General features: G+C 39.9%; 1 protein-coding gene across 3 annotated transcripts in view; it reads left to right on the top strand.

Moving 5' to 3' along the window:
* Nucleotides 1-20,931, top strand: part of PCSK5 (proprotein convertase subtilisin/kexin type 5) — a 254,780-nt gene that overhangs the window by 170,481 nt on the left and 63,368 nt on the right. Inside the window, exons 19-21 of one of the 3 annotated variants that reach the window (XM_072150930.1) lie at nucleotides 970-1,099; nucleotides 4,661-4,776; nucleotides 8,485-9,032. In XM_072150930.1, coding sequence (XP_072007031.1) covers nucleotides 970-1,099; nucleotides 4,661-4,776; nucleotides 8,485-8,591 — 353 coding nt within the window. In that variant the 3' untranslated portion in view covers nucleotides 8,592-9,032. Of the gene's footprint in view, nucleotides 1-969; nucleotides 1,100-4,660; nucleotides 4,777-8,475; nucleotides 9,033-20,931 lie in introns of those variants that run through there. The other 2 variants (XM_072150929.1, XM_072150928.1) reach the window with 2 other exon arrangements.

Below are 20,931 nucleotides of genomic sequence, written 5' to 3'. Positions count from 1 at the left end.
TACTGATGGGGGCAGGCTGTATACTGCTGGGGACAAGTTGTATACTACTTGGGGCTGTGCTGTGTACTACTGGGGGCAGGCTGTATACTACTGGGGACAGGCTGTATACTACTGGGGGCAAGCTGTATACTGCAAGGGGACAAGCTGTATACTACTGGGGGCAGGCTGTATACTACTGGGTGCAGGCTGTATACTATGGGGGGCAAGCTGTATACTACTGGGGGCAAGCTGTATACTACTGAGGGCAAGCTGTATACTACTGGGGGCTGGCTGTATACTACTGGGGCAAGCTGTATACTACTGGGGGCAGGCTGTATACTGCAAGGGGACAAGCTGTATACTACTGGGGGCAGGCTGTATACTACTGGGGGGCAGGCTGTATACTACTGGGGGCAAGCTGTATACTACTGGGGGCAAGCTGTATACTACTGGGGGCTGGCTGTATACTACATGGGGGCTGGTTGGCTGTATACTACATGGGGGCTGGCTGTATACTACACCCTCGGCTTATACTCGAGTCAATAGGTTTTCCCAGTTATCGGTGGTAAAATTAGGGGTCTCGCCTTATACTCGGGTCGGCTTATACTCGAGTATATACGGTACTTCAATGTAGTATTTGATAAGGGAATTTTTACTTTGTTCACTCCTGGTGAAGGGAAGAAGATAAAATAATTTAATACATAAAAATTCTGCTGCTTGAACCAACCATCATCCGCCATCTTATATAGAAGGTCCCGCCAATGGGAGAGAACCATTAAGTATCAATAGATAATTTTTATGTTATATTTAATAAACTAATGGAACTAATGGAATTAGTCTCAGTCTTCAGGAAAATGGCTCACCATTTTCCTTCACCTTTCTAACATTATTGTCATATGTATTCAGAAGTACATTTTGAACCAAAATATATGTTTTATAAGGATGTAAAAACATCAAATTTAAATTTATATTTATGTCATATAACTCTAGGTCCTGGAATAGATAATTGTATAAATTGTGCAAAAGAAATGTTCCTGGAAGATGGACGCTGTGTTGCCTCTTGTGGTCTTCAGTTTTATACAGCACCACCTAAAGCAAATGGGTTTCGAACCTGTAAAAGGTAAGCGGTATTGACAAATAGTAAGGTGAAATATTGATTGTGCTTTTAAATAGATTTTTTTATGGGTGAGTTGCTAAAAAACAACATATGGAGCTTATTAGTTTTTGTCCGCAGGCAAAAATAGTGTAATAACTGAAAGAACTTGGCATCAATAATGTATAGAACATTCCCATATTGAGAGGAGCACAAAGGAATAGCAAGATAGAACAAAAGGGAAGAATGTATTGGAAGTGACTCTGGGATAACTAATGGAATGTTTTTTTTGTATAAGACATAGGGGGAGATTTACTCCGACTGGAGTTTGATGTGCCAGTGATAATTAAAAGTGCATTGGAGAAAATTGTGACAAAATTAATGAATGTGGCACATTTTTATATGTATAATTGTGTTATAATAACCTGGCACAAACTATAATAAATCTGGAGATCCCTCGCTACTTTTTTGTCAATTATTATAAAAAATTATGCAGATTTACCATGTGCCAAAATTTGCATGCCATAAATGGCACAAGTTGTCTACTACATTCTCCCAAAGTGCTTACCGTTTTCTTCATTGGTGATAAGGATATAGCCCAGTAGGTCCATGTAAATAGTAAAAACAGTGCTGTGTATGTACAGTTTAGGCTCTATGCACACATCCGCATAAGCAGACATGTGCTGTGTGCTGCAAGCCAACACCTCAAATCAGGACCTTCCCTATCTTCCGTGGTGCAGCCACCTGACTACCCTATGCACAATTCACCTCCACAGAAGCCGTGCACTAGCTGCAGTTTTTGCGGCTAGCTCTCGGCCGCCATTAATGGACGTTTACATGGAGCCTTACTGCCTCTGAATGTAAAGTAAAATATTCTTATTCACGAACATTGAACACTAATCTTGAAATGGTCAGAAAATTAAAAATATTGGTGGAGATATATTATTGAATTTGCAACATTTTGTGCTTGTGCATATAAAAAAGTGTATTCTGTTCTTTCACATGCATTTACTATGTCCATGCGACATAATTGTCTTGCTGTTGCATTTTGTCTGACACTTCAGAATCCAATGCACTTAAAGGGGTGTGGTAGTGTGAGTTCATACATTCCGACACATTTATAAATCAGGCACAATTCTGTTGCAACAAAATGCAACCAAGTGCACCAAAAAACTAGGTGCAACTGCGTGCACATCCTGAAAACTTACCTGATTAATCCATAGCATTAATCCATAATGTGGTGCAACTTGCTGAAAGAAAGTGCAAAGAAAACTAATGCACAGTGCAGCAGTTTTAATATAAGTTGGCCAAAATGTATAAAGTCATCATGACTTAATAGAAAACTGGAATTATTATTTCAGAATAGGCATATGTAAAATGTGAGTTTTTTTCCAGCATATGGATGTCTACCATATACCAGATTCTCCTACTTTAAAGAGCATAAATAGATAATTTGGAGAAGTGCTGTATTAGAATGAAGATGCCATTATTCACTGAAATAGGCAACTTTCACTCAGGGGGAAGAGGTGACCAGCTCTGGGACAAACCTGTTTGTAGTGATGTCTCTTGAGAGGGGATACAAACAGCACTAGGCATACATATATTCTCTATGTAATGTAAATAAATAAGTGTACGTGTGACGTGAATGTTTAAGGTAGCAGCGAGTTGTGGTGTTTGCTCTGCAGAATAATAAGCATTAAACCCAAAGCTCAGTGTTTAGAAGTGACAGGGGATCCTTAATGTATGAATGAAAAATGTGGCGATTAATGTGAATTTCCCATCCTAATAAGACCTTTCAGCCCCCCATACACATCAGATTAAACCAGCGAGAGGCTGCCACAGCTAATTACATCAAGAGAAGCCGGGAATTCTGCTTCCAATTACACCCATTAATACGCATTACATAGCTTCTCTAGGCTTGAGTGTTGAGACTCAGGACGGAGATATGATTTTATAGCATAAAACGAGACCAGCTGTGCTCCTCTCAATGGAAGGATATTTTATACCTCTAAATACCTCTGGCCAATGAATGTGCTGTCATTCCAGATGGGTCTAATGGAGATGCAATAAATGTTTTCATAATCAAATCATTTCTGACAATGTGGAAAACTCTCAGGTTCTGTCTTAATAGTATACTGTGTGCTCCATCAGTAGTGTCCTATACCAACCTGAAGCTGAAATTGGCCTAATCTGCCCTCTTCTTGGTCAGTTACTGGCCACTATCATCAGCATGGTAATGAAGTACTCAATTCCACACTGAGTATATTACATTGTAAACATGCGTTGTGTTCCTAGAAAGGAGACAACTTATTTCAGATAGCTTTATGCGCTTCTATTTTATCAATCTTCATGTATTCGTTTATGTACTTGACCACAGAAGATCTAAAGAATTAGGTTGATCCAGATAAAACATTAAAATACAGACATCCATTGATTGTGAATGATACATGAATGGCATATATAGCTGTTTGTAAATGTGGTACACATTTTCTTTTCAATCCCCTCATATAAATTGGCAGGGATGTGCATACACCAAGAAAGACAGACGTGCATTTAGAAAGCTCCCTATCCTCATTTAAATCCTATACCATCCCGACACAATAGTGCCACAAAACTTTCTAAAACTACCACATCCATCTGGGGTACGATCCCTTCTAATGAGCTCCTTCAAGTCATGGGATTATCCATGTCCATCTTCCATTCCGCTCCCAGTAACCTTTTTGACCTCCTTTACTGTCTTGCAAACCTATACACAGACAGAAGCCCCATCCTCAATTTTTGCCAGAACTCAGCACCCAGTTTGGAACCTCCACACTTTCCATAAGTAGAGCCTCATCCACGTCAACCATATCCTAGCCCCTGGAATCCCTCCACCACAGCCCCATTGTCTAGAATCAGCTGCTATAGGACTGTGTACCTTCTATTTAAGTTGTGGCCTTCATGTGGCCTCCTTACCACCAGAAGCCCCTGCTCAATTAAGGACAAGGTCTGGAAGAGGCCTCAAGAAATGAGTTCCAACTCTAAATATTGAACCCAGAGAATAACATGCGCCACGCTACACTGTGTGCTATTAGCAAAAAAAGCCTTAAAAAAAAATGTTTTGGTTCCTGAAACAGAGTTTATGTATCCAGAGGAGCTACTGACTAGGTACACTCCCCAAAGCCAAAAGTCAGAACAAGCAAAAAAGTGTCAGTGCTCTACTCCACAATAGGCTCCTATTCACATTCGGTCATAAGGAGCAAGTAAGAAAGTGTCAGTGCTTTACTCCACAATAGGCTCCTATTCACATTCGGTCATAAGGAGCAAGTAAGAAAGTGTCAGTGCTTTACTCCACAATAGGCTCCTATTCACATTCGGTCATAAGGAGCAAGCAAGGAAGTGTCAGTGCTCTACAGCTGAGCCACATTTTTACATTATCTGGATGTCATTTTACTGGACTTGGCTATGTACAGTTGTGTTGGCCCCCCTCATCCTCTTCTCACCATTGTATGACAAATGTGTCTTTTAGAATCACTTAGCCCCACCAGCTTGTCAAATACAGCATTTGTAGTAATTGCTATAGATTATATGACACATGATCTTTTACAGATGTGACGGCAGCTGTTTATCATGTTCTGGTCCTGGAGATAGAAACTGTACTGGATGTCCGGATGGCTATCTACTAGAAGGCAGTACCTGTTTAGTTGGAACAGTCTGTAAAGATGGTGAGTTGTTGGCTATCATTCATATAATTCAAGCAACAAGAACATGTGAAGGTTATTGGCTTAACCGGCAAGAGAATTTACAACTGTAGGAAAAGGATTCAAAATTCGCCAGAGAAATGTGTGTATTTTCTATGCCGGTCGTGGAGCCACGTTATGATAAGTACTTTGATAAAGGGCTAAATCTATGTCTGACGGGCGGATGAGTGAAGGATCGCTCAGACATGGATTGAACTCTGCAGTCCACAGTCTATATGCTCTTTATCTGTGAAAACCAAACCTTTATAACCACAGTGCCCTTCAGATAAATCTCAATGTCCTGTAACAATTTATTTTTATTGCCTTTCATGACAAACCTCACAAAGAACGTCAATGTTAATGTAGGTTGAGCACATATTATTGGGGCATGAAGCTGTGAATTACAAACACAATGTTTTCATTTCTAGCAGCAGGTTTTTTATGTTGCGTAGACAAGCGCTGTGCTGTCATTGTGGAGACAAGCAGGCAGCATTGCAAACATTTGGAGTGATATGCTTTCCTCAGTGTAACCACCAATTTCACACTGATTCCAGGAACAAAGAGCTGTGCACTTTGGACGTGGAGCCACAGTCAAGCTCATGCTATAGAGTACATATCAAATCTGAGATGAGCGGTGTGAAATGTAAATGGCCTATTTATCACCAAACACACAGAGCCACCAATTATGATACCCAGCTCCTCACTGGTTAATGACATAGACTACATTTGTGTAGCATTATAATGATGACAGTGATGCATTCATCATCTCCATTTCTACATTTCCTCACCAATGTGCTCTGTCTCTATGATTAAATACACTAAAGAGAGTAAAGGCTTCCAGTCTTCGTATCTAGTCTCATCTGTCTCGGTGCAGAATAATGAAGCTGCTCTAACTAGATCACTGAACGATATCCAATGATACAGCATAACCAATTACATCATTGTGTTTTCATGAAAAACCCATTAAGGTAAAGCGTCTTTGTTTAATCATTCTCCTGATGTTTCTGAAATATCTGATGAATAAATGGGCAGTGTATGCAGCCCCCAGTCATTAGGGAAATCCACAAATAGCATATGAAGAGTAACTGCCTAGAACCAGGAGTTTTGTTCGTAGAAATGTGTAATTAGCTACAAGTTAAACAAAAAATGTTAAAGTTTTGTGCAATGCAAATTTCTATGTTTCACAATGCATTCTCCATGCTTTACCAAGAACATCTTAAGGCTTCTTTCAAAATTAAATAAATAGAGATGAGAAAATATATTTGTTGTTTCATAGATATGAATCTTCCATTTTTCACCAAAGCGATTCTCAATATTTTCTCCTTGGCTTCAGACCAATCTTTTAAAATGGTGGCTAGCTACTGCTGTCATTCCTCCCAGGGGTTAGGGGAGAGGCAAGGGGGAAAAAATGTGTTAAACCAGATAGCACCTTTTTGTATTTGCGTTTTAGAGGACTGGAAAGGGGTTATATACCAATTTGCAGCAAATATTAAAGGGAACCTGTCACCGCTGTTTTGCAAAAATTTTGTCTTCTTTTGGCAGGTTCCCATAGAGTGGTTATAGCTTAAGGGAACCGTTTGTTCACCTAAAAGAATCTCCGCTCACAAAAGGATAAAATGAACTCTGCTACCAGGCAGAGAATCCAGTGGGTCGAGTGGGTGTATTCCATACGCTGGAGTCTGTCGGTTTGCTCTCACCTCCGTATGAATTCCCCACCTCCTTTTCCTACGTCATCAGGCAGTCTGGCTGAATTTTAACTCGGCCGGCCGGCTCACTGCGCATGCGCGGCTTCCTGCTTAGTGTTACATGTACATCTAAGCTGCAGGCGTCTAGGCATGAAAATTCGGTCAGATCTCCTGTTGGCGTAGGGAAAGGAAGTTGGGAATTCATACGGAGGTGAGAACAAGCCGTCAGACTACAGCAAATGGAATATACCCACTTCGACCCGCTGGATTCTCTGCCCGGTTACCAGGCAGAGAATCAAAGTTCATTTTATATTTTTGTGAGCCGAGATTCTTTTAGGTCAACAAACGGTGTCTTTATGCTATAACCACTCTATGGGAACTTGCCTAAGACAAAATTTTTGCAAACAGCGATGACAAGTTCACTTTAACCAAATATTCAGACAAATTAAACGAAGCTTCAGCTAGTCGAATCATGGATGATTCACTTATCTTGAGTCAACAATATTAAAATCCTGGATAACCAAGTTTTACAATCTTTTATATTCCCAGTCCTATCTACCAGGATAAAAAGACTTGCAAATGTTGAGATCTGAAAGGTGAAAACTATGGAAATAAATTATATGCTATGCTTTCAAAACCCATAATTTCATGCTGCTGGATTTTTAAGCATCATGTGCATGGGACCTAAATAAATCATGTAAAATGTTCTATGAAACAGCTTTTCACTCTGACAATCATTGACCTTAGTGATGATTCTTAAAATCTGTGAAAGTGCTGGAACTGAGAGCTCTTAACTAGCAAGTGGTGGCTACAGGTGAAGTGTTATTCTGAAGATGGCTGAAGGCAGGGGCTGTTCCGTAGTGGTTTGTTCTCTCGAATGCTGGGCAGACCTGTTGACTAAGATTACAGGTATCTGTTTGGTGTGTATGTGGTGCAGAAAACCTTATTCAGGCACTGGAGATTAATGTTTGTGTTTTCCTCACATCAATATCTTTTTATTCTTATCTTCTGAAATACGTTGTGATTGTTTGGTTTAGATGTTTTCTTTTCCAGTGACCAATTTCATTTTACGTCTTTGGTTCGCATTTGATTTCCTTGCCTTTTTATCCCAATGACAGTATTTCCTTGAAATGTTTTCAGTGTATTGACAGCAAGCGGAGAAAGACATTTCGCAGTTCAAACCTCTTCACACCAGCCTTATTTATAGAGTGTAAAAGTCACATTTGTCTTCTTTGTAGTGTTAGATGTAATTGTCAGAGGTCTTTGTGTACAGGCTCGAATTCTCCTAGACAAAGATTAAACACTTTAACTCCTGGAATGCCAACCAACACCATATAACACTGCTATCCACTATCAGAATAGATAGATTCATGGTCAACTCTATATTTCAGTATGGTAACACAACGACTGGAGGTATATCCAAAGTCTACTGCATCACACATGTCCTCTAAATTACCGCCCTTGCAAAGTATATGGCAATGGGTATTCTTAACCAGGTATTCTTCCCGTTAGCCGGGAGACTAGAGAACAATATCCATATTATTCCACATATATATTATGTTATATATAACATAGTAGCAGTTTTTCTTTATCTTCAGCAAAACCCAGAATGTTGGTGATGCTTTGAATACCTGTTGAATGAACCCTATTACCTGATTCCTTCTCTATGATTATATTGTCTTTTTATATGACATTCTTTGCTTTACATATCACAAATCCTTGATGTCAGATTCTAATTTTCAACTGTTTTTTTTCTGTTTCTTTGCTCTCTTTCATCAATGGATGTCAATCACTCACTGTCCACGGATCCCTATATTCCTACCTGTTGAAACCATGTTCACTGAAAATTTTACCTCTGGCGGACCAAATTGCCTTGTTTCCTGCTGCTGAATGGTTTTATTCATCCAATCTTCCTGTTCTTCCCCAATCAAACCTTCCTCCATGTCCATCTTGAAAATCTTGACATTTCTGCTCCTTCCTACTCTCAACCTCGGGAAAGCAACGGAAGAAGCGTGGGCTGAGGGTGGCTTCTGTATGCTAGTAAAAAAGAACAATTTGTGCATAAGGAAAGTACTTCAGCAACTCTGCTGCAGAACATGTACACTCAAGGTGTGATTGAACTGCTGCAGAAGCTTCCACTTATTAGACTTCTAGATTTTTCATATTAATAATAAAAAGCCACCTCTTTCTCTCACTCTCTATTGCCCTTATCCCCCTTTTGGTGGGGGGAATGGTGAACAGTTTTTTTGGAACTTCAAAGAAACAAACAAACTACAACAGACCTACCTTGTATTACCGGGTGTTTACTTTCAAGCACCTGGATCCACAGTCAGTATTGTGTGACCAAAGCATTGATGCCAAAATAAAGAGTCAGCTAATGATGTGATGTCAGCTTCAAGGTATTGCTTTTTCTTGTTAATTGTTTGGCCTCCCCAAGGCAGGATGGGCTATGACACGTTTTAACTCATTTAGTATTGAGATGACCTGCCATTTAATGAAGGGATACAGTGATTTATGTCTTGTTTTTCTGTGAAATATAAAAATATTTATCCACAATTTTATTTCATTTGGTTATTTGATTTTCTGTTGAAAAATATGCTTGATATCACTACATGAGGAACAAGACTGTAAAATATTAGGGCAGAGTTACAGTACCTGAAGTTGTATGTAGATCTGCAAGACAAAATCTCAGGGTTTAACTAAATATAATATATGACTGTCGTTAACTAGTGAATTAAAAGAGTTAAGAAGACCTCAAGGCTTAAATATGAAGGCCAATCAGGAAACCTTCAGTGTAAATAGAATGAAAATGAGGAGTCAAGTTCAGTGCTTGTACAGCAAGCATGTTTCTAAGGGAGTCAAGTAAAAACAAGGCTAGTCATGTGCTTGAAATAACGTGCACTTTTCTTACCATGTACAGTTCAACAAGGAGAGATTTGCTGCAGGTACCTTAACATTGCTCATAGGGTTTATATTAATGTATTCATATTATGAAATGTCCTGTTAAATAAAAGGTACTATATGATATCATAAAATTATCTGTAGCTGGGAAACGGGCTTTGAAAATAATTATACTTATTTCAGAGTACATATATGGACATATATCTTAATTGAAATTGCGGTTGTTGCTAAAAAATGTATTATTTAATGAATGTAAAAGTTGTTTTACACAATTTTTCTTAGTTAATTCAATGTAACTGTAAAATATATTGTTTTTTTTATTTCATAAAATAGTGTTTGATTGCATTCAGGTTCTGACAAAGCTGTTGATTGTTTACTACAGGCAACACGTCACCTCGTTTTCATTTTCTACCAAGTAGTAATATACACACTTTAAACGCCAACCTTATTAGGCACAGGCATCACTTCTCCCGGCCATATAACTGCAAAATTTCCCACCCCCTCCACACTCCCCCATCTATTCATATTTAACACCAGCAAATACTAATTAATTTAGATAGCACAGCACATGCTCCCCGTATGTATGTATCCCAGAACATGTCCCCAGTATTTATAGCCCAGCACATGCCCCCAGTGTATAGTTAACCCAGAACATGCTCCCAGTATATAGGTAGTCCCAGCAGATGTCCCCTGTATATAGGTATCCCTGCACATGCCCCCTGTATATAGGAAGCCCAGCACATGCCCCTTGTATTTAGGTAGCCCAGCACATGCCCATTGAATATAAGTAGCCAAGCATATACTTCCCTGTATATAGGTAGTCCAGCACATGCCCCCGATATATAGGTAGTCCCGCACATGCCCCCTGTATATAGGTAGCCCCGCACATGCACCCTGTATATAGGTAGTCCTGGTACATGCAGCACAGTAAAAAAAAAAGAATACTGACCTACCTGTGCTCCCTGAAGCCACCGCCTCCTTCTCACCCCGTGTTCTTCAGGATTCCAGCAGATGCCAGAACCCTCCTCTCTATGACTAATGTGCCATCGCCTAAGCAACCATGTCTGCTTCAGTACCTGTGTTGCACAAAGGGCGCAGGCAGTGGTAACATTGCTGCTTGTGTCCAGTGATCAGTGCTGGGTGAATCTTAAAGATGCACATAGTGGTGATCACTATTGTGTGTGCCTTAGGGAATCACCTACCCCTCGTCCCAACACTGGTGTAAATCTGGTGTAATTTCTGCCTCAAATGCCGTGTGCCATTTCAGGTAGTTTTTCAACTTGTCTGGAAAAGGCTGTGGCCTGGAAAAGGGGGGCGTGACCTAACCCTGACATGATTTATCTGGCACAGAATACAACTGTGCAGTTTAAATCTGCACTGGTCTATACAACAACACTTTTTATACATCTCACACTATATATCTTCCAGTTTAGCTATTTTCCATGTACCCTGATGTTTTCTCAGCTCACTGTATATACAAAAATATTTTTCATTATTATTAATGTCCTTGGTTAAGGTTTTGCCCATGAACCTTATAAAATATTTTCTTAAGTATATAAAGCTTCTAAGCTACTACCGAGATTAAATAAATCAAACAGAAGATTATACTTGTGTTAACTGTTTAGTCCCATTATGTGTATTACCAAGGTGAAAATGACGCTTTACAATGGGGGGGGGGGGGGGGCTGGTGCTATACTTTTTTTTATTCTATGTCTTTCTGTCAAACATGATGTCCAATACTCATAACTATCTTTGGAAAAAATCTAGGTTCTAGAATATATGGTTGGAATTGAAGATTTATTACTTTGATTTGATTTGATGCTTTGACGTAGGCTTCTCTTATACTATATAGAAAACTATAGAAGATGCAAAGGATCCCTATATAGTAAAAAAATGCCCTTGCTGACAAATACTTTAGAAGAATATTATTTTATTAATCTTTTAATCATTTGTACTTTATATATATATATGATTAATAATGTATACCTTTTTCATTGTGTTGATTATAAGCCATTGATTTAACCATTTTAATTGTACGTTTGCATTTGTTTCCACTTAACACCTGGCTACATTTTATACAGTATAGATACAATAATATAATTGTTCTGTAATTTCCGCACAGATGTAGCTTTAATGAAAGTCCATAAGAGCTACGATACAGTTACATAGTGTAAAAAGTATGTTGCACATTGTGCTTTCTGGTGATTTTCCCCTTTGGTATTTGATAAATAACTGTTAAGCTGAAAGTGGCATAAATAATGTATCAGATGTGAGAGAAGAACATGTGGCACACATCTGCCACAATACATTTCTTTTTCATGGTGTTATCTGCAATACTTTGTAACCTTCTGTGCTGTACAGCATGAACAATGTGTTTGAAACCTGCTGTTACCAAAAGAGTTACTTTTAAAGGGATAAAACTCTTGTTATTCTTGATGTCCAGTTGGTGCCAAGTAATCTCCAATGATAGTAGCTACAGGTGCTAGTTGCAACCCACACCCTATTCATAGATACCCAAGAAACCAGACTATATAAAAAGATACTGGATTTCTATATGATATGTAGAACATATCCTTTATGCCTCTAATGTGGAACTGAACAGGGGAAGGGACCAACTTCTGTCGGACTTTGCATGTTACATTTGGCACATGATCCGACTGAGCACCGTAACGCCCCCTAATTTGTGTCGCATGATGTATCTGCCTGAGTAAATGAGCCCCATTATTTTTATTTAAAACAAAAATTACACTTACCTCCAAACCCCAGATAGGATATTCCAGACAATATAAACACAAACATATACATCAAATAATTTTATGCACATTGTACATTCATAAAATAAAGCTGAGTGAATAGCACTTCTGCCTTGAAGTGCTGGGGTCCTGGGTTCAAATCCCACCCAGGTCAACATCTCCGGGTACTCCGGTTTCCTCCCACACTAAAAAACATACTGTTTGGTTGTTTAGATTGTGAGCCCCATGGGGAAAGGGATTTATTTTGTATGCTTTGTGCATTGCTGCGTAATCTGTAGGCGCTATATAAATAAATAATTATTATTATTATAAAATGGAGACTGGGTTGCAGGCAGCTATCATGTAACTATGCAATTTTCTTCCCATATAATATGTGGATTCTGTTGCTATGTATGCTATAAGCACAAACAATTCTCTTTGTTGGAGCAGTTACCATGTTAGCAATGTATGCATTAACACATTTTTCATTTATCACTGATTACTAGACCCTAGTGACACATTGATTCTATTTTAGTTATCTGTCATTCTGAAGGATATATTTATACCACTGTCTTCCCTTATTACACATCTGCAGCATTCATACAAAGCAAGCACTAATGTCATATAGGTTATTCCTCAATAATGCCTGCAACTGCTTGTAGTTTAGTGCACATTATGACTTTCGAGGCATGTATTAGAAAGGAGGTACACATAACGAATTATTAAAGAGAACCTACCACCACGAATCTACCTATAAAGGTAGATCGGGTGGTAGGTGGATGTAAGGGACGTGAGGATAGCTCTTTTTAGAGCTAATCCTCACGTCCCCGCTAACTTTAGGTACACTTTATTCCCCTAATATGTAAATTTCGTTATGCGGCTACTGGGGCGTGGAGTAGCCGGCACGAGGCTACACAGCGCGGCTACTCCACGCCCCAGTAGCCACATTACTCCTCCTACCCGGTTGCGTCCTCGTAGCTGCGCGCCCTCGTCCGTCATGATGGCGTTCTGCGCATGATGGCGTTCCGGCTTGTCGGACGAGGGCGCGCAGCTGCGAGGAGCTGCGCGCCGCACGCAACCGGGTAGGAGGAGTAATGTGGCTACTGGGGCGTGGAGTAGCCGCGCTGTGTAGCCTCGTGCCGGCTACTCCACGCCCCAGTAGCCGCATAACGAAATTTACATATTAGGGGAATAAAGTGTACCTAAAGTTAGCGGGGACGTGAGGATTAGCTCTAAAAAGAGCTATCCTCACGTCCCTTACATCCACCTACCACCCGATCTACCTTTATAGGTAGATTCGTGGTGGTAGGTTCCCTTTAAGCTTCAGTAGCCTTTGTCTTTGTCTGTATCCCTGAATACACACACAAGGGGACATTTATCATAGCCAGCACCCGTGCACACAGCTGGTAATAAATGTGACCGCGGTGGATATCTCAAGATGCTTCGGCCTCCTGATGTATCTGCCGGACGGCTGTGTCACCAGGCAAGAGAGCGGTGCTGTTTCCAGGCTTTGGCGATTGCGCAGGCATGGGACAGGAACGGTGTTGGCCATGTCCATTCTATGCCCACATGGCGTGGTGCTGGCATAGTCTGCCTCCTGCCACTAGAAAACTGGTGAAGAAGCACTAATAAATGTCCCCATAGTTCATGACATTGCCTGTTTTTTCTCCCAAATATAGCTACACTTACAGTAACGTTTATTAACCTGCAAGCCTATCTCCCATTTGTGGGCCAACTTTTATGAAAAACATTGTAAAATGCTCAGTTTGAATACATCTAAGCATGCTTTAACTTTAAGGGAACCTGTCACCACGTTTGCACATATGCAGCCAGTGACAGGTTCCTACCATAATAACTAACTGACACCCTTCTTTTAGCTAAAAATTGTTTTGATTAGATCCCCATAAATCCCCTTTACCTGGCATCAGCGGGGGGCATGTCCTGCTCACCCTCGCCCCTCCCATCAATTTCTTCCCATGCCTTATGCCTCCTCAAAGTTCATCTCATGTGACCAAAGTGACATCATCTCAGTTCTTTTAACCTCTTAACAATAGCAAACTGTACCCCATGCATTTATCTGACCACATAAGGTCACAGCTGCCTCCAAGGACTTCTTCTCCTCTCCATCCTCCATGCAGGCTGCCGTGATTTCATGTAATCACATACATGGTGCTCAGTTTGCTTTTGTCAGATGGCTAAAGGACCTGAGATGATGTCACTGGTCATGAATGTAACTGTCATGAATGTAACACAAGGCAACATGTAAAAAAATTGACACAATATTTCCCATCTGTACATAGAGCTTTATATGTCTGTAGTTGAATATTAGCAGACAGTGCCCAAGTACAAAGAGACAGAGCAGTGATTTGAAGAGACATAGAGCTGTCAGTCAAAATAAGAGGGTGTAGTTCACTCCCAGAAGAGTCACAAACAGCAGACATGAGTCACAAAAACTAATTTGCATATCAGAAAAACATCTATAATTAAGGTACAGAGCCTCAATGGCAGCTATCCCTGAATACACACACAGAGGGACATTTATCATAGCCAGCACCCGTGCACACTGCTGGTAATAAATGTGACCGCGGTGGATACCTCAAGATGCTTCGGCCTCCTGATGTATCTGCCGGACGGCTGTGTCACCAGGCAAGAGAGCAGTGCTGTTTCCAGGCTTTGGCGATTGCGCAGGCATGGGACAGGAACGGTGTTGGCCATGTCCATTCTATGCCCACATGGCGTGGTGCTGGCATAGTCTGCCTCCTGCCACTAGAAAACTGGTGAAGAAGCACTAATAAATGTCCCCATAGTTCATGACATTGCCTGTTTTTTCTCCCAAATATAGCTACACTTACAGTAACTTTTATTAACCTGCAAGCCTATCTCCCATTTGTGGGCCAACTTTTATGAAAAACATTATAAAATGCTCAGTTTGAATACATCTAAGCATGCTTTAACTTTAAGGGAACCTGTCACCACGTTTGCACATATGCAGCCAGTGACAGGTTCCTACCATAATAACTAACTGACACCCTTCTTTTAGCTAAAAATTGTTTTGATTAGATCCCCATAAATCCCCTTTACCTGGCATCAGCGGGGGGCATGTCCTGCTCACCCTCGCCCCTCCCATCAATTTCTTCCCATGCCTTATGCCTCCTCAAAGTTCATCTCATGTGACCAAAGTGACATCATCTCAGGTCTTTTAACCTCTTAACAATAGCAAACTGTACCCCATGCATTTATCTGACCACATAAGGTCACAGCTGCCTCCAAGGACTTCTTCTCCTCTCCATCCTCCATGCAGGCTGCCGTGATTTCATGTAATCACATACATGGTGCTCAGTTTGCTTTTGTCAGATGGCTAAAGGACCTGAGATGATGTCACTGGTCATGAATGTAACTGTCATGAATGTAACACAAGGCAACATGTAAAAAAATTGACACAATATTTCCCATCTGTACATAGAGCTTTATATGTCTGTAGTTGAATATTAGCAGACAGTGCCCAAGTACAAAGAGACAGAGCAGTGATTTGAAGAGACATAGAGCTGTCAGTCAAAATAAGAGGGTGTAGTTCACTCCCAGAAGAGTCACAAACAGCAGACATGAGTCACAAAAACTAATTTGCATATCAGAAAAACATCTATAATTAAGGTACAGAGCCTCAATGGCAGCTAATTTTAGGTGATATGGGGAGGACTGATATTAAGGTAGATATGTTATAGATATGGAAAAATTAGTCTCTCGATGCTTTCAGATAAACTACTCACTGCAGCAAAAAAGGCATAAAGAAAGTGCTTTATCTAATGAAGTATTACATTAGTATTGCATTGTTTTCTATTATCACCTGCTCATTTCTGCAATAAAAAAATGTAAAGTTTAGTTACACTTTACATTTTTTTTACTTGGGGCATTACAGTTATAAATGCATATATCATTTTATTTATGGTGCCACTTTCATTGATTCAACTAACTACATAACAGTAGAAGCATATTAGAATATATCCACTGATGAATATATCATTTCAAGTAAACTTCTCCTGATTGGACTTTATATTTTTGGTCTCTATTCATGAATTTCTAAGCAGCCCTAAAGTCACATTTTTATTATTCCGGAACTGTTTGTAATTAAAACTGTTTCATGTCTTAGGCATTGTCCTCTCGAGTTCTTCTTATTTTTTCCTAGTTTTTATGCAATAGAAGATTTGCATATTTTCAGAATGGCAATTGCTAGCATGGGGCTTATCATGTCAAAACCATTTTAAGACATAGGCTTAAAAATGAGAAAAGATGGGAAAGGGGTGTGATTATGAGAATGCTGATCCCAGCAAAAAAATCCCACTATTTACTATTGCTGCACTATGATGAACTTCTTATAACAAGATATAAATTATAGAAGCAACTGAAAAAAATCAGGATACAGTTTAACAGGATAGTGCCCTCAGTTAAAATGATATGATATAGGCCTAAGGAGATCCATTAAGATGGCAAATAAATAAGACATGTACAGAAATAAATTTCAGAAAACATAAGGCAACAAGGGGGAAACATTTGGAAGCACTATATTGACTACAACTTTGTTCATGACCAGTGATGCTCCAGACAGAGTGTTAATATTAACCTCACAATCAAACATTAAAATGCTTAGCTCTGCCGAGGAAGAAAGAACAAAGAAGGAAAATGGTAATTTACCATTAGTTCCACTTTTGCTCCTCCTCACCTTGTCTTTCCCTCTGTGTTTCTGATGATTCCTAATCAAAACTACCTTATGCTATTAAATTCTGATTATGATATTGTATAATTGTTTTATATGCAGAAGTATTACTCAATCACTAAGGTACTGACTGCAGATAACCATGTTCCCAGAGTTTCTTGCTTGTATGACTTTTGGTGCACTTAAGTGGGTCTTCCAGGTATCCTGGAAAATTCTGTAAGGCACAAAGCAAGTCTCTGGCTCCGCTGTCATGCCAGAACTTATGGTTTTTAGGACTGATAGCTCAACAAGAAGACACGCTATGGCCAATCAGCGTCTTTCTCTTATGTCGAAAGTGACATCCCATGGTGTGAGGAGGCCTCATATTGGCCAAGTGAGTCCCAATGCACTTGTGGTTGAGTAGTGAGTCGTGAAAAACAGAAGTCCTGGCTGGAGTGGTCATCCCCATCAAAGACCTTAAAGGGATTTTCCCATTTCAACAAGTAATGGATATTGTTTGAAAAATGAAACATTATACAAATTTCCAAAACACTTTCTGTATCAATTCCCCATGGTTTTCTAGATCTCTGCTTGCTGTCATTCCATAGAAAGCTTCATTGCTTACTTCCAGTGGACAGAAATCTGACCATGGTCACACAGGTGCACTGGGCATAACTGGGTAAGTGCCAGGGCCCAGAGCTGCTGAAGGGTCCACATAAGGCTGTACATAAGGAATCCATCCGGTTGAGGGGAACTTATATGAAAAACATGAGTGGGCTGTTTGGTATGATAAACTAGGGAACAGGAGACTGGTTTAGTTTCAGAATTTTTAATGCTGTGAGTTCACTGCAAAGGAACTCACTGAGATTCTGTTGCCCAGGGGCCTACTAAAAATCTGGAGCCGATGCTAGTTATTTGGCTCATGTATGCATTATATTAACTTTGTGATACTGTGACTGAGACATGACAAAGGGGTGTAATTATTCTGAGATTTCAGCCACTTTCAGGATGCCCTACACGTTACATAAAAATGCATGATTTCCACTGTAATGAATTTTGAACATTTTGGTCCATTTTGTCAAAGAAACCAATTTTTCCTGTGTTATCTCTTAAAAGAGCATCTTGGCATCTTGCCTTTGTTCTGTTAACAGCATTTAGGGATATACTTTACGGCAGCCTCATGGCCATAGGCAGCAGTAATCTGAAGCTGACTCATTGTGGCAGATTTATTATGCCCTCTCTTCCAGAGCTTCCCCTACCCTGTGCAAAATGCCAGCCCTCATAAATTCTCCCCATTGAGACTTATGAGGAGTTTTCTAGACATGCTCCGTGCAGATAAGTAGTGACATTATTGGTTTCACTGATGGTCTTTTCTTCTGCTGTACTTATGTCAGCGTAAATGACAGTATGGAGGACTTTTCACTAAATATTTTAAAATGGAACGTATTCAAACAATCCTAAAAAAAACCCATAATGAATATTAATATATAGACTTGATTTACAAAATAGGTAATTATCGAGACAATTCTTTTATGTGCAAACTGCCTGTACATGTATTTTAGAAGTGCCCGCATCATCTACGTGTCACACACGACCCTTTTGTTGCGGCTGCACTATTCCCAACATGACACAAATGTCTGCATTGAAATGGGCGCCCCGGTGTTCAGTTGGGCCACATTTAACATGCAAAGTCTGCCAGAAATGTGTTGCACGCCCCATGTTTAAGGTGCACCTACAAAAAGTGGGCACTCGGAGCAGTGCAGAGGGCGCCAGATTCATGAAGAATGGGCGCCACAATTTATGAATCTGGCGCACCCTGCACACTACACAGGCACACTGTATATAGTACAGTTTGCACTAGTCTTAATAAATGTGCCCCAGTATGTGTAGAATAACCATTGTTATGGTTGTATCAATCAGTCACCTAAAATCTTTTGTTTCTTTTAGAAAATGGCCGTAATGTTTCAACCACAAAGAAGGGAATTGAATAGATCAGTCATGGAAATAGTGACTGTATTATACAGATATCACCGAATCTCCAATTTGCTGATTTTCATTTCTTTGTAATGCTAAACTATAAATGAGTTCAATACTTCCAATCTCCTTCAAAGTACAAATTAATTAAGGTTTGGTGTCACGTTTGTGTATTCATCTTTGGCTTTCATTACAATTACAGAAAAATCTTTTATTACCCATGGTGTCAAAAGACCCCGCTTGTCATAGAAAATTGCTTTAATTACAATGAAAAGCTTCATTAGAAATAGATACTTCATGGATTTTCAAGCTTTTAACCATTGTCTAATGCCCAAATTGCTACTGGCCTTTTGACTGACACGTTTAATAAGGGAAATTTGGTCTGCTTACATGGTAATCGGAGCTAATTTTTGCTAAAGGACAAACATATACCCAGACTTCATACAATCTTCTTTCAAGACTTTATGCAGGGAAGTAGATAATTGATTAAGGAGCAGTGTTTCTTAGAAGATTGCAACATTTTCCCTTAAATCCTGATATATCATTCTTTAAAGGGGTTTGCCCATGAAAGAAAGTTCTCAATTTTCAAACCCCTAGTGATGTTAACACAATAAAGATTATTTTTAACTGTCCTACTTTACAATTTTACTCAGTTTTATTGCTGTTTGAGCAGAGACTCTGTATGCAGGCACTTCATGATCCCTCTGTGCTGTGAGGTGCTGTGTGCTGACAATGTGCTTAGATTATCAGGGTACAGGTTTATCTACACTTAGCTTCTGAATAGTCATTAGCATCTGACACATAGAAAAAGAGAGATGAGACAGATCAGAGATTAAAGATCCAGGAGATGGATATAAAAAACAATCCCTTCCCTTCCTGCAATCCCTTCCCTTTTGCAATCCCTTCCCTTTTGCAATCCCTTCCCTTCCTTGGTTGAACTTGATGGACAAGTTTTTTTTAACCATATAAACTATAATACACTCTTAGCTCTTCTACATCTCTGCTGTAATGCATACTGTCAGCTCTGCTCCACCTCCTTCCCCTGCTAAAAACAACTTATCTGTAGTTTATAAAGTAAGCCCTGGCATGCTGCTTGCTGGCGGAAATCTTCTGTGTCTGAGCTGATCTTGTAATGTAGAGGAAATGTATTTTCACAGTCCTACTGCTACTATCAACATACACGAAGGGATGGTTACACAGCTCTCTAGTACTGCTACTTTTATCTGCATCCTACAATATCTGCAACTTTGAAAGATTTATTTAACCCTTTAACGCTCTGCGCCATAGCTCTACGGCGCAGAGGTGCAGGGAATGTATGAAGAGGGCTCACGGGCTGAGTCCTCTTCATACAAGGGTGGGGGTTGTTGCATATCGCAGCAAACCCCCACCGCTAATAACCACAGTCGGTGCTTGCACCGTTCGCGGCTATTAACCTTTCCGTTGCCGCCGACAAAGTTGCCGGCGGCATTTAAAAGACGACGGTTCATGTCCATCTCTATTCCGATCGTTGCTCCCCCGAACGTCATCGGGGGGGGCGGCGATCAGTTGCCATGGTAGCCTTGGGTCTTCGTTTGACCCAAGGCTACATGGCTTCGGCAGATTCATTACAATGAGCCAGCGGCTCATTGTAATGAATGACCTGCAAAAATGCCATATATTGCAATACAGAAGTATTGTAGTATATTGTAGGAATGATCTGACCATCTAGGGTTAATGTATCCTTGATGGTCTAAGAAATAGTGAAAAAAAAGAAAAAAAAAGTTTAAAAAAGAAAAAAAATTAATAAAATATTAAAAATTCAAATCACTCCCCTTTCCCTAGAACTGATATAAAACATAATAAACAGTAAAAATCACAAACACATTAGGTATCGCCGCGTCCCAAAATGCCCGATCTATCAAAATATAAAAACGGTTATGTCCGGCGGTGACCTCCGAGACGGGAAATGGCGCCCAAATGTCAGAAATGCGACTTTTACACCTTTTTACATCACATAAAAAAATTGAATAAAAAGTGATCAAAATGTCGAACAGACCTCAAAATGGTAGCAATAAAATCATCGGGTCATTTTGCAAAAAATTACACCCCCCCCCCAGCTCCGTACCCCAAAGTATGAAAAAGTTATTAGCGTCAGAAGAAGGCAAAAAAAATGTTTTGC

This window comes from Engystomops pustulosus, chromosome 1, assembly GCF_040894005.1.
Source record: "Engystomops pustulosus chromosome 1, aEngPut4.maternal, whole genome shotgun sequence".
Classification (NCBI taxonomy): domain Eukaryota; kingdom Metazoa; phylum Chordata; class Amphibia; order Anura; family Leptodactylidae; genus Engystomops; species Engystomops pustulosus.
Note: the sequence above shows the minus strand (reverse complement) of the source record. Positions and strands in the feature narration are given on the sequence as shown.